At 47.0% G+C, this 12833-nt stretch overlaps 2 protein-coding genes across 14 annotated transcripts in view; one reads left to right on the top strand and one right to left on the bottom strand.

The window, feature by feature from the left end:
• FNBP1 (formin binding protein 1) overlaps window positions 1-1921 on the bottom strand; it is a 113518-nt gene extending 111597 nt beyond the window's left edge. For 12 of the 13 annotated variants that reach the window (XR_013994490.1, XR_013994491.1, XR_013994492.1 and 9 more), the window contains exon 1: window positions 1638-1910. The gene's annotated coding sequence lies outside the window, so the exon portion shown is untranslated. Of the gene's footprint in view, window positions 1-1637 lie in introns of all 13 variants that reach the window. The other variant, XM_081067103.1, reaches the window with a different exon arrangement.
• Window positions 1922-8054: 6133 nt separating this feature from the next.
• Window positions 8055-12833, top strand: part of GPR107 (G protein-coupled receptor 107) — a 63489-nt gene continuing 58710 nt past the window's right edge. The window contains exon 1 of the mRNA XM_081067446.1: window positions 8055-8227. Coding sequence (XP_080923572.1) covers window positions 8087-8227 — 141 coding nt within the window. The 5' untranslated portion in view covers window positions 8055-8086. The remainder of the gene's footprint in view (window positions 8228-12833) is intronic.

The raw sequence follows: 12833 nt of genomic DNA on the forward strand, positions 1-12833 counted from the left end.
CTTTAACTATGGCCTATTTCACTTACAAATATATTGGAGTTCCCCCATAACCCCTTTCTCTTGTGTGAACAAATGAAAACAAATCGTGCCAAAATTTGTACTTTCTTGATAAAAATTACCAGATTTGTTCCCCCACCCCAGGTAAGTAAAAAGAACCAGAAGGAGTGGAGCAGGAATAGAAGAGGAAAAAAGTACAACATTTAATATGGTAGATTCTGCCTAATTAGGTGTGTGCAAATATTTCAAACCATCTGTTATTTTATTTTTAAATTGAATATTTGTAAACATAAGCCAAAATCTTATGTTTCCTTTAGACAGAGGATGTTTATAAAATGAATTTATGTAAGGCGGCTATTGCCTTCAGGATTTTGGTACTAATAACAGTAGCTGCTTCTGAGCCTAAGAAATGGTTATGTAAAAACAATTAAAGCCAAACAATAATAATAATTAAGGGGAGAACGTGCTGTTTCTATAGCTGCTCGAACCTTGTTTTACTTTGCCGTGAGATTTCTTGGCCTCAGCTCAGATAGCAACCAGCACCCCACACTTTTTCCTCCACACCCTTTACAAATGGAATTCCGAAAGGAGGCACTTTGGAGTTCATCATGGCAAATGTTTCATCTTGAGGACATTTCAGTGCAATAATTGAGATTTCATCCACCCCTCCCTCTGGACACTGCGCTGCCCATCCCTTGCCCAGCGATGTCCCCAGGAATCCAGAGGAAGGCAGGGAGACCAGCTCCGTTCCGCAGCCCCCAGCCTCTCCTCGGGGCTGGCCTGTGCACGGCCTCGGCATCCCCAGTTCGCCCGGTCCCGCGACAGAGGGCTGGCTCCCAGACACCAGTCCACGGGCTATCCCACCGCATCCGCAGGTTACGGATCCGGCTGGAGCGCCCCCTCGCCGCCGACCTTCCCCATTTTCAACTGTTTCCTCTGAGCAGTTAAAGAATCATTCCCCTGCCAATGCCTCTTCCTGAAGGTGATAACACAAGCTCTCCCCCTAACTCCGACTACTTTCCCTCCAGGCCAAACGCCGCAGTCCTCGCATCAAATTCAGGATCCGAGCTTCCCCTCGAGAACTAGACGAGCGCCCCAAACCGCCACAGGTCAAAAGTCCTCGCCTCGAGAGGGAAGACACTGCTTCTCGCCCCTGCACCCCGAAATCCAAGCCCTGGGCCCCAGCCCCGCCGAGGCGCCCCGCCCCCGGGAGCAGCGCCCGACCGGCCCGCACCTCCACGCAGAGCAGGCAGCGCTAGGACCTCGGCAGCGGGCGCCCTAATACATAGCGTAGCCTCCAAAATCAGAGGCCCTCCACGCCCCCATCGAAGCCGGTGCGCGGCGCCTCGCTCCCCCCCCCCGGGATTAAGACTGGCCGCCGGGGGGACCCAGACCCGCGCCCCCTGCTCGGGCCGCCGGGGGGACCCACGCCAGCTCCCCTCGCCTCGGAAGAGCGAATCTGGCTCGCACATCCTGCTCGGGCCGAGGCCCACGAGGAGCTCCCGGACCCGCGCCTCCGTCAGGCCGCGGGGACCCCGACCGGCGCGCCACTGCCTCCAGCGGGGCAGCCCGGCTGCGCCCCCTCCCAGGCGCGCCACACACCTTCCCCCGCAGCCCGGCGGGCCCAGCCCCTCACTCACCCAGAGCTCGGTGCCCCAGCTCATGGTGCAGGGGGCGGGAAGGGGCGCGCCGCGCGACAGGCGCGGCTCTCCGGTCCCCCTCCCTGGCGATCCCTTCGCCCCTCGAGATCCCCGCGACCGAGGAAGGCCCGGGCCCGCACGGCCTCCGCCTCCTCCGGCTCGCCGTTCCTCGCCTTGGGTCTCCTCGGCAGCTCCTCCTCCGGGTCGCTCCTCAGCAAAATGGCCCGAGGAAGCAGCAGCCGCGGCAGCCGCAGCGCCCGCCCGCCCCACACCGGGAGAGCGAGGGGGGAGGGGAGGGCGGGGCGCCGGGGGCGGGGCCGCGCGCCGGGGGCGGGGCCGCGCGCCGGGGGCGGGGCCGGCCTGACAGCTCGCGCACGCGCGCCCCGCCCCGCCCCCTGCCACCCTCCCGCCAGGCGCCCTCCGGCGGGCTCGCGTCGCCTGGGGGTCCGGAAGGACGCGGAAGGAGGCGGGTGGAGCTCCCCCGGCCCAGTTTTAAATTACTTATTAGCCGCGACGCTCTCTGTTCTCAGCACCACCACTCGCCTTTGAACAGAGCCGGCCCCTGTTATTACCGGTGCTCTGCGCGGCCTGAGGTTGCCCGTCTGCGCCGGGCGCCGCTTTGGACGTAAGAAGGGCGCTTCTCCCCGGCCGCCATTCACGCCGACCGCAGCGCCCGGAAGCCGCGGAGGCCCGGGAGTCCTGCCGCTTTGCGCGGTGGGAGTGGGGCCTGGGGCGGTGATGTCCGTGGCCTGTGCAGACAGGGACGTCGAGGCCGAGAGCGACCCGGCAGCTTCGCGTGGGTGGGGAGGGCACCCAGGGGCGCACAACCCGTGATTTCTGACCCGCAAAACCGGTCGTTTCCAACCCGTTCGGCCAAGAAACGCTCAGACGGGAAATCACGTTCCCGCCTTGGGGGTAAAAATAAAGGCACCGGGTCCACAGGTGACGCGCTAGGTTCCAAATCCAGCCTCCTGCACGTCCTAGCTGGGTGGCCTGGGACGACACTGCAGCCCCTAGGAGCTCAGCCCTCGCCGCCAAACCGGGGTGATGACGCACCCATCTCCCCACGTACGAGCACCAAGGAGAGGGGCACCTGCTACCTGGCCTATAATTGGCAAAATGAGAGCTAATTTTTAAGTAGATACTGACTCCCTCTGTATGCCGAAGGTCTACACAAGTATTTCCTACGTGGAGAAGTGCTGGAGTCCCAACTGTCCTCTGAATCACAAGGCCCTTTCTCCTCAGTCAATTCTGCTGACTTTCCTGAGTAACTGTGGACTCCTAGAGCGGGTCCTGTGGAAATGTTTCCCCGATGCATTTCTCCGATACCTACAGCCCCCGTCCGCCGGCTTCACTCAGTGTATCGTTCTCCACCATGAAAGGGTGGTGCTGAGAAACCCTTGCAGATAAACCTCCAGTTCCACGTCCTTTGTTAGACAGTTATATTTAATTTAACCTGTCAAAACTGTTTTGGTCTGTCTTTTTTCAGCTTCCTTCCCCCCACCCCCTCGTGTTAGGGTATGTTTAAATATTTTCCTCTCACAGTTACCAGGTCTGGGAACTCTTTACTCCAGAGACTATGAGATTTATAACAATCAGAACCGCCAGCCACCTATCTCCCAAGGCAGATCTAACAGCCAGGGTGAGTTGGAGGGGTTAGAAATTCAAACAATGCTGCACAGTTTAGTTTGCTCTCTGGAAATGGTAAGTGAAAAGCAGGTTATCTAACAAGACCCTGCCTTGGTAATCACCTCTATTTCCCTTCCTGCCACGGCTTAAATATTTTTTCAAATACAATGATCTAATCTCCACTGAGTTCTAGGAGACTTCTCAAAAACAGTGACCACTTGTGAAAATATGCTAATCAGGAGGAAAAACAACCTGCTGAACTAAAGAGGGGAAAAAGAGGAGGGGACAGCAGAAGAAAGAGAGAGACCACATTAAGATGAAACCTTTTAAGATGATGAGTAAGCCGGAAATACTTATAGGAACACATTAAAAGCCACAGCAGCAGAACTGCATGGAACTGGCTTGATTATACCACAGTGCAAGTATCTTTAACTTCATTAAGTTTGGATGGTAACTGGAAAAGGTTTGAAAGTGTTAGAATCAAAAGAAAAAAAATACAAAAAAAGTGTCAGAAGCTTTAAAAAAATAAAGGAGGAAGACACAACTGATCTTGAAGCAATGGAAACAAACAGAGTTTGGGATTAAAGAGAAATAAACCAGCAGAGGAAAAAAGATATTTTTTTAAAGTCGTTTTTTTTTTAAAGAACTAAATCCATTCAGTTTTTCCTAATCGTAAGAGGGAATGATTCTAAGATAAGGAATTCTCACTATTAACAAATTACCATGACCTGACCTACTTAGGAATCAGTGTTCACAAGAAGTATTCTAAACAGTCTGTGTAAATGCTGGAATTACCTAGGGGTCAGCCTGGGTTATGTACACCTGTTTCACTTCAGTAACATCCAGAGAACACTGATTTACAAGGTTATGATCTTGGTGGGTGACTACATAAATTTGCACTGAATGATCTTATCACATGGACATTATTAGCACTGAAATAAGAGACCTCTAGAAGGTCTCTAGATAGAGACCCCGTGTAGGTTGATGATGTATATATAGTTAGAGGCAAACAATTTCCCCCCTTCTTCTGCCTCCCTACCACACTCCGGTTCAAGCCGTTGTTTCTCAGTCTAGTTGTGTAGGACCCAGCTCCCTGGCCCATACTGGTATTATGAGCCTTGCTCTCCACTGGCTGAGGCAGTCTGTCACCAGTCATAGGTCCGCTGGCTCTTGCTGGCTGCCGGCTACTCACGCCGGCTTCGGGCTGCTGCTCCAAGCAGCCCAGCTCCAGAGAGCTGTTGTTCACAAGCTTAGCTGTAGAGGGCGCAGATCACTGGCCCATGTGGGAATCAAACTGGCGACACCAACCCCCTCCCAGCGTTAGAAAGCACCGCGCTCCAACTACCTGAGCCACTGGGCCAGCTCGAGGCAAACAATATTATAAATAAATATAAATATTTATAAATATATTTATAAATAAATATAAATAAAATATTATAAAATAAAAACAATATTTTTGGCAATTCTAATGGTACTTGCAATTAATAAACATGTAATTCAGGGGCTTAGATGTATAGATGACTCTATTTTAAAGGAGGTAGGTTTTGTATTAATAATTGTTAAATTGGTATCCTAGCGTGCCACTACTTATTAGGTGTGTGGCTTTTGGCAAGTTACTGAAACTCTCTGAGCCTCAGTTTCCTCATTTGTTAAACAGAAACTGCATAGATTGTCATGAGACTGAAATGAGGGAGCTGGGGGGCGGGGGTCAGGCTTTGGTGTTAGCCAGATTTGGATAGCTAGCCACAGACAGCTGCAGAGCTTTGGTTGATTTCTTTTCCTTCTGTAAGCCTGTTTCCCTCTCTATAAAATGAAATAATGCTACTTATTTCAAAGGTTACTGCAAAGATGAAAAGTAAGAAAGCATGTCAAATGCTTAGCACACAAGACAAGTATTAGTTCCCTTTCCTTTTGCTTTCTGGAGGATTTTTACTTAGTGTATCAAGGAGAGCAATCCTTGAAGCACTACTGATGTAGCAAAAGAACTACACTTGATAAGTAGTCTATTGGTGAAGTACTATTCCTAATGAAATGCTCAGAATTTTTTTTCTTTAAAATAGCTCCCAAATTTTAAGTTTCAGCTTAAAATTTCCACATTTGTTCAGCATTCAAACTACTTACTAAGGACCCAGAAAAGCAGTTAAGTGGAAAAAGGTGGAGAGGGATAAAAGTAGGAACTCTCTGAACAGAATCTTGAAACTGCAACTAATTTTTGCATCTGATAATGGAATTCCCCTGAAGGTCTATAAAGATGTGCATAAAATCAGGAAAAACCAGCTCTCTGAGTAAGTTACACATTGTGCCACCAAGAATAGGAGAAGTGAATGTGAAGTTTTTCTCCAATTCGCATGATTCATGATGTGTCAGGGCCTAGCTTTTCCATGAAGATCACTCTCTGCAAAAAGATACCAATGGGCTTCCCCTGTGCCCCAAGAAATGACCGTTCTAGTCAAAGAATGAAAGTGACATTTGACTTCTGAATGTCACTTGATCTTAACTTCCTTATACTGTCTTTATAGAAGCTTTTGATTTGATTTATCAACTCTTTTGGTAAGAAAAACAGATGGCAATTATACCTTATTACAATTGGCGAGTATTAACCCACTAATCGTCTAAAAGGTTTCTGGAAATTTCTAAACTGATGCCAAATATTAATCACACTAGGTTCAAATTACACATTCTGCTACTGGTGGCAACCTTTAGTGGATCCTGCAAAGTTAGTGGAAATAGAAGATATAAATGCACTTGACTAAGAGAATAAGGCTAAAAGCCAGGTTTAGGAGATCAGTTTCTTCGGCCCCTCCAGGCCTTTTCAGTCAATACCTTACAGTTTAATGCCCCTTTGAAAATGTTGCCAGGGAGAAGCAGGCATAACTTGTTCTTTTACTCAACTGTCTGTTTCCAGTTACAGTATCATGAGTAAGCAAATAATCTTTCCTTGAAACTACAATCATGTGCCTAAATATAACTGCCAACTTCGGAGATTGAACAGAATTTGAAAAGCAACTGTCTAAAAAATACTTTAAATCTTTGTAATTAGTGTTCCCTTTCTTATTTCTCTAAATTCCAGACTAATGACTGGCACAATATAGTTTTCAAATACCTGAGGGAAGATATTCCTCTGGACAGATACCACTGGTATGTGACCCTGTGAAGGTCACATAATAATTCCCAAGTGAAAAGAAGCAAGAAATAAGAACCTAGCTTTAAGCCTCTGTAAAATTGTTTTACAGAAACTAAAAGACAGAGATCTTCTATTTTATAAACTATTTAAATGCTTGATCACTGTTGTATTATTAAGACTATTCCTGATCATTCCCTGTGTTTAGAAGCCCATTACATTCAAATTAAAAATGAGAGATTCTCAAAAATGGTACCTCACTTTAAAAGTAAACCACACAAAGCATTGCAAACTGCCTTTAAAAGTGAAACTGCATGTAAAAAGCACCTTTCCCTTTAACAACTAGTTTCATGCTGAAGTGAGAATCAATTAACTGTTCTTGGTACCGTTTCCCCGAAAATAAGACCTAGCCGGACAACAGGCTCTAATGCAAAAATTAATATTATTTTTTCGAACAAAAATTAATATAAGATGTGGTATTATAAATTTTTTAAATGCTTTCTGAAAATTTCTCTAGCATTTCATTTGGTAACACATTACTCAGATTCTAGGCTTTTAATTTTTTTTAAAAATTAAAATGATAGGAATTAGAAAGCCATGCATGGTATAGTGCAAGAAGCACAGATCCAATTCTAAAGCAGATGAGGTTCCAGTCCTGGGATTCCTGGCTTTTATTTTTTCTTGCTTAAATTATTTCACACAAAGAGCATGTATGGCAAGCTAAAAAAAAGAATCTAAAAACTAAATAAAACCGGCTAGTCTACTGGCAATCTCAATAAGCATATTCTTCTATAACTCCTTGATAAAAAATGGTGAGAGGAGGGAACCAACTACTGCATCCTTCCATTAAAGACCTCCCCATAAAGTCCACAGATTAGAAGCAAGGAAAATTTCCACACAGAATTAACAGGAAAACGCTGAGACGCTGACTCTAGCGGTCCTATGAAAGAGCACGAGGCAATACAACACACTAGTTAAAAGTTGCCATGTGATTCCCAGCTCAACCTGGAACAAATGACTTAATGTCTCAGAGCCTCAGTTTGCTTGCCTGTAAAGTGGGGATAATGGTAATACCCACCTCCTACCTCATTAGATTGTTCCAAGGATTAAATGCAGTAATGCACAAAAAAACCTAACCAAGTGCATAATCAGGGCTTGATAAATCGTATTACTGCAACCATTTCGTTTGAAATTTGTGTTAAGCGCCTCCACAAAAACAAGGGACCTATGACAAGCCAGGAACTTGGTATTTCCACCGAGTCAACGCCGCTCGTGAAATCAGGCCACTCAACGGCCACACACGGCGCTGCAGCCCGTGTGAGAGGTCCCCCCGTCGGGGACCCTGGGTGCCCCTGCGGTGCGGGTCCCGCAGGCCCAAGGTCGCTTTCAAAGCTCGCGGGGTGTAGGTGTGGCCCGGACTGGTCCGGCCCAACCACTGTTTCCACGACAACAGCCGCAGGGTCCCCACGGGGGGTTCCGCCTCCTCTGGCTGAACCGAAAGTCCGCACAAGGGAGGTCCACTGCACGGCCGCTCGGGGGTCACCTTCGGCCCCTCAGCGACTTTCCGGGCCGCACGCTGCCGAGAAGAGCCCCAGGCAGCCCCCCGCGGAGCCCCCACTACCAGGCGCTTCCGGCGTCCGCCGCCCTTTAACCCCGGAAGTGGGCGGTAGAGGAAGCAGCTGGTGATGCTGGAACGAACATGGCTGCCCCGGCGCCCGTCGGCCCCTCGGGCCCCGGCTGTCCTCGGCTGGTGGCGGGCCTCCGGCTGCTTCCCCTGCTGGGGCTGCTGCAGCTGCTGGCCGAGCCCGGCCTGGGCCGCGTCCACCACCTGGCGCTCAAGGTAGGGCCGGCGGGCCGGGCGGGGCCGGGGGCGGAGGTCCGCGCCGCTCCCCCAGGGCGGCGCAGCTGTGACCCGACGGAGGGTGGCTCTGAGCGCGGGCGCGCCACCCTCCTGGGAGAGGAGTCCGAGGGGCCTCGGGAGTGGCGGGGGTCCGTGCGCAGTCCGGAAGGGGCAGGAGGATCCCGGCCGGCCGCGCGGAAGGGGCTGACCTGCGGCGGAACCCCGAGGGACTCGGGAGGCCGCGCTGCCACCCGCGGGCTTCCCCAGGTTCCTCGCCCGTGGCGACCTGCCCTTCCGCGCCCTCTTCGCCTCCAGCTCGTGTCTCGTCCGCCGTCTCCGCTCCGGCGTCCGCTCGTGCCTGCCGGGAGGGGGGGACATGCGCGGAACCTCAGCCTCAGTTTCCCCGTTCGGCTTCGGCCGCTCTCCAGGCTGATCCCCATGGGAATCTCCAGGAGGAATTCCACATCTCGCTTGAAATCCATGACCGAGAATGTGAAGCCAGCATTAAACCTCGGATTCTAATGAAAGGGCCTAGTTTTTTCATCCCTCGCTGCTGTCGTTGTCTGTCCAGGCCTGGAATGATCCCTTGGATCTTGCTTCGTAACTCCCAACTAAAAGTTATCCAAGGCCAAAACGTGCCGCCAGGCGGTTCAGCAGGTCGATATATCTGGAGAATAGAAAAACAAATCGTTATGACCCAAAGCCGTGTACATATGTTTCATAACAGCAATTTTCTAATAAGTTGTGGGATTGTAGAAAGTTTGTCTTGTTAAAACCCATTATGCTAGCAAACCCCGAAGCATTATATTCGTGTGAACGTAGAGCTTAAAGAATACAGAATCTGGATTAAAAAGCCTGGTCAGACCCGTAACACCCTAGTTTTGGGTGTCAGTTGTTTGTAAATAAAAATTAGCGTGATTAAAATGGTTCTCAGCCGCAGGGAGCTAGGTGAGCCCTGACTCCTTTTGAGAATCTGCTGAAAGATATAGAACCTCTCCCCAGAAAAGTGCAGGTCGAAATGGAGACAAAAATGTCTTGGAATTTCTGGAGCTTTATAATCCTGCTGAAGCTTAGCTACAGGCTTTAGCCCCCAGGCTTATGACTGCAAGTTCAGAACCCCTGATCTTGAAAATTCTTTAATTTCGTAGTTTAGGATCCTGAGTCTTAGATTAAGTAATGTAATTGAGTTCGTATAGTTTGTAAATTAGAGACAAAGCTAATAGCAGGACACACTGGACCATGTCTCTTGACCCCCAATCTAATGCTCTTTGTACATTTCTAGAATTAAAATGTCAGGTGGCGTCATTAAGTAAATACTGGCAATATTGGTATAGATTAAAAAGTAGACTAACCACTGTGGTCGAAGCAAACTGAATGGTATAATTCTGGTGATTGATTTCTTCCTATTGTGCTAAATTATTTAATGTTTTTCATCTTTGTAACTTGTTTTCTTAAGTACTGTGGCGCTTATTCCATAATCAATATTGTAACTGTTTCTTTTTTCTTAAAGTAAATTCTAACTTCTTGCTCAAGGAAATGGATATTACCTGAATACAGCCTGTAAGAACAGCAGCATTATTAGATTGTTTGTTTTGCTTGAGACAGAGAGAAGTAGGCGATTTGGTCAGTTTATAGACCCAGACTGGCAAGAATAACGTGTAGAGGTCACTGAGTACCGGAAATATGCATCGATCTTTTAAAAAACTTGTATCAAGGAGAATTTCAAACATATATCAAAGCAGATACTACTATAATGAACTCTGCCATAGCTGTCACCCAGCTTCAATAACCATCAATCAGTAGCCAGTTCTGCCCCATTCCCGCACACATCACTTCTCTCTTTGAATTCTTTCTTTCTTTCTTTTTTAAAATGAGAAACAAGTCCTTTCATTTTTTTTATTCACTTTTCTTATGCCATGTTACATTTTCAACACCATTCTTCTGGTTTTCTCAGTCTTCTCAAAATTCTTTTGATCTTTCTCTAGATTCCTTACCTTTCAAAAATAACTTTATTAAGGTATAGTTTACTTACCATGAAATTCACCCATTTTAAATGTGCAAATCAGTGATTGTTAGTAAATTTACTGAGTTGTGCAACTATCACCACAATCCAGTCATGGAACATTTCCATCACCCCCATAAAAGTCCTTTTGCTGGTTTACAGTTAATTCCTATTCCCATCACTGGTCTCAGGCAACCACTAACCTACTCTCTGTCTCTCTAGATTTGTCTTTTTTGGATATTTGGATATTACATAATATGCGGTCTTTTGTGCCCGGCTTCTTTTACTTATGTCTTTGGGGTTCATCCATTTGTACCCTTTATTAGTAAGTAATTCATTCCTTTTAATGGTCAAATACTATTCCATTGTATGGATAGACCACATCTTGCTTAGCCATTCTCCAGATGATGGACATTTGGGTTTCCCTTTCTGGCCATTGTGAATAATGCTACTATAAACATTCACATGCAAGTCTTTGTGGGGACATGTTTTCATTTATGGGGGTGATACCTAGGAGTGGAGTAGAATTGCTGGGTCATATGGTGGATTTATATTTAACTTTTTTTTTGAGGGATACTTGACATACAATATATTAGTTTCAGATATACAAAATAGTGATTTGACATTTGTATACATTGCAAAATGGTCACCACAGTAAGTCTAGTTTCCATCTGTCACCTCACAAAGTTAACACGGTATTTATTATTGACTGTATTCCCCGTGCTGTACATTACATACCCATGATTTACTTATTTTATAACTGGAAGTTTGTATTAATACTTTTTCATTCCTTTTTCCCATCCCCACCTTCCCTTCTGGCAACCACTAGTCTAGTCTTTGTATCTGTGAGTCTGGGTTTTGGTTTGTTTGTTTTATATATTTAACTTTTTAAGAAAGTGCCAAACAACTTTTCAAAGTGACTCTACCATTTTACATTCCCACCAGCAATTCATGAGGGTTCCCCTTTCTACACATTGTGCCAACATACCCAGGGGCTGTGGGAGCACATGAGTCCTGAACCTTTTGTAAGAGGAGAGGATAAGACAAGGAAGACGCCTCATGAGCATGGTGGAAGAAATAGTCCATTGTGCTGGGTGTTGATGTATAAAGAGTGAAACACAGAGTAGAGGAGAGGTGTAGAGGTAGGCCTTTGTGACGTGTGGAGGCATTTGAATCCCTGTCTTTAGCATTGGGGAGCCCTGCAATTTTTTGGGCTGGGAGTGATGGAATAAGATTTGCATTTTAGGTAGATACCATGTTTCCCCAAAAATAAGACCGAGTCTTACATTGATTTTTGCTCCCAAAGACGCATTAGGGAGTATTTTCAGGGAATGTCTTATTTTTTCATATACGACTGTACATTTATTCAGATACAGGCATGTCATCTTCTTCTGGAACATCATCGTAACGTACTAAATGCATCCATCTGGCTGATGATCTTAACTGGGGCTTATTTTCGGGGTAGGTCTTATTTTCGGGGAAACATGGTAGGTTTCTCTGGGAGCTTGACTAGGAAGCTGGACTGGAAGCAAGGGGCCAGCCAGGGTATAGACATATTCTAGATGCAAGATTAGGGCCTAAAGTAGGCCCATGGGGGGAGGAGGGAGAAGAGAGTACACCCCCCCAAATATTTAGAGGGTACATGATGGACAGATGTGGGGGTGAGGGAGGACGTGACATCTGGGTTGCTGGCAGAGGTGGTAATGGTGGATGTCGCCACCACTTAGTAGACCAGAGGAGGAAGACGAGATATTACTCTTAATGTGACAATAGTTGGAAAGGGAACAAGAGCAAGATGCCTATTTACTTTTAGATTGTATACGTGTTCCCACCCACCCACTCACATTCGGAGTGGGAGGATTTGGTCGGGGGATATGATTGTCTAACGGGCATGTTGGCAGGATGGGAAGGGCAGTTCCTGTGTAGTGACCACCAGCATAGCTCAATTACTCCTTTTCCTCGTATGAAACCACGGAATGCGGCCGTTGGGCTTGAGCACATCTGCTCTTTGGATAATCGGTGCGGCCAAAAGGTAGCAGGTTTCCGTTTTGGGTGGGCCCCTCCAGTGGGAACGTAGGTTGATCGTGTCTTTTTCATTTTTTTGCCTTTTCCTGCCTACTTTCTTGCACCAAAGTGGGAGAGTAGATAGCACTGTGAAGGTTATTGTATCGCCAGTAGCTGGCCATTTGCACTGGAAAGATTCCCAACCTCAGTCTACACTTCAAATGATCTTTTACACAGACACTTCAGGGTTGCGTCTTTTAAGTGTGTACATCTATTAAACATCGTTCTGCTGCGTATGTATCTATAGGCCTTTTCTTAGTGACCACAGTTCGGTGGTATATATGCCAGTTTGCTTTCTTCGAATATTAGTATCAAATAATCAAATATTTGATTGCTGGGGTTTCTTAATAAAACAGCGCTGGAAAATTCCAATGACTGCTTTATCGTTTTCCCACTTTTATTGCCTGTCTGCCTTCCGTAGCCGCTGTTACTGATTTTTGCTTGTTTCTCCCTCCATAGTACATAATAGTAAACGTGTGGTTTATTCTATTTTTAACTAATAGAAAAAACGTTGGGGTCAAGAAGTATTGTCTGGACTAC

This window comes from Rhinolophus hipposideros (assembly GCF_964194185.1).
Source record: "Rhinolophus hipposideros genome assembly, chromosome: 11".
NCBI lineage: Eukaryota > Metazoa > Chordata > Mammalia > Chiroptera > Rhinolophidae > Rhinolophus > Rhinolophus hipposideros.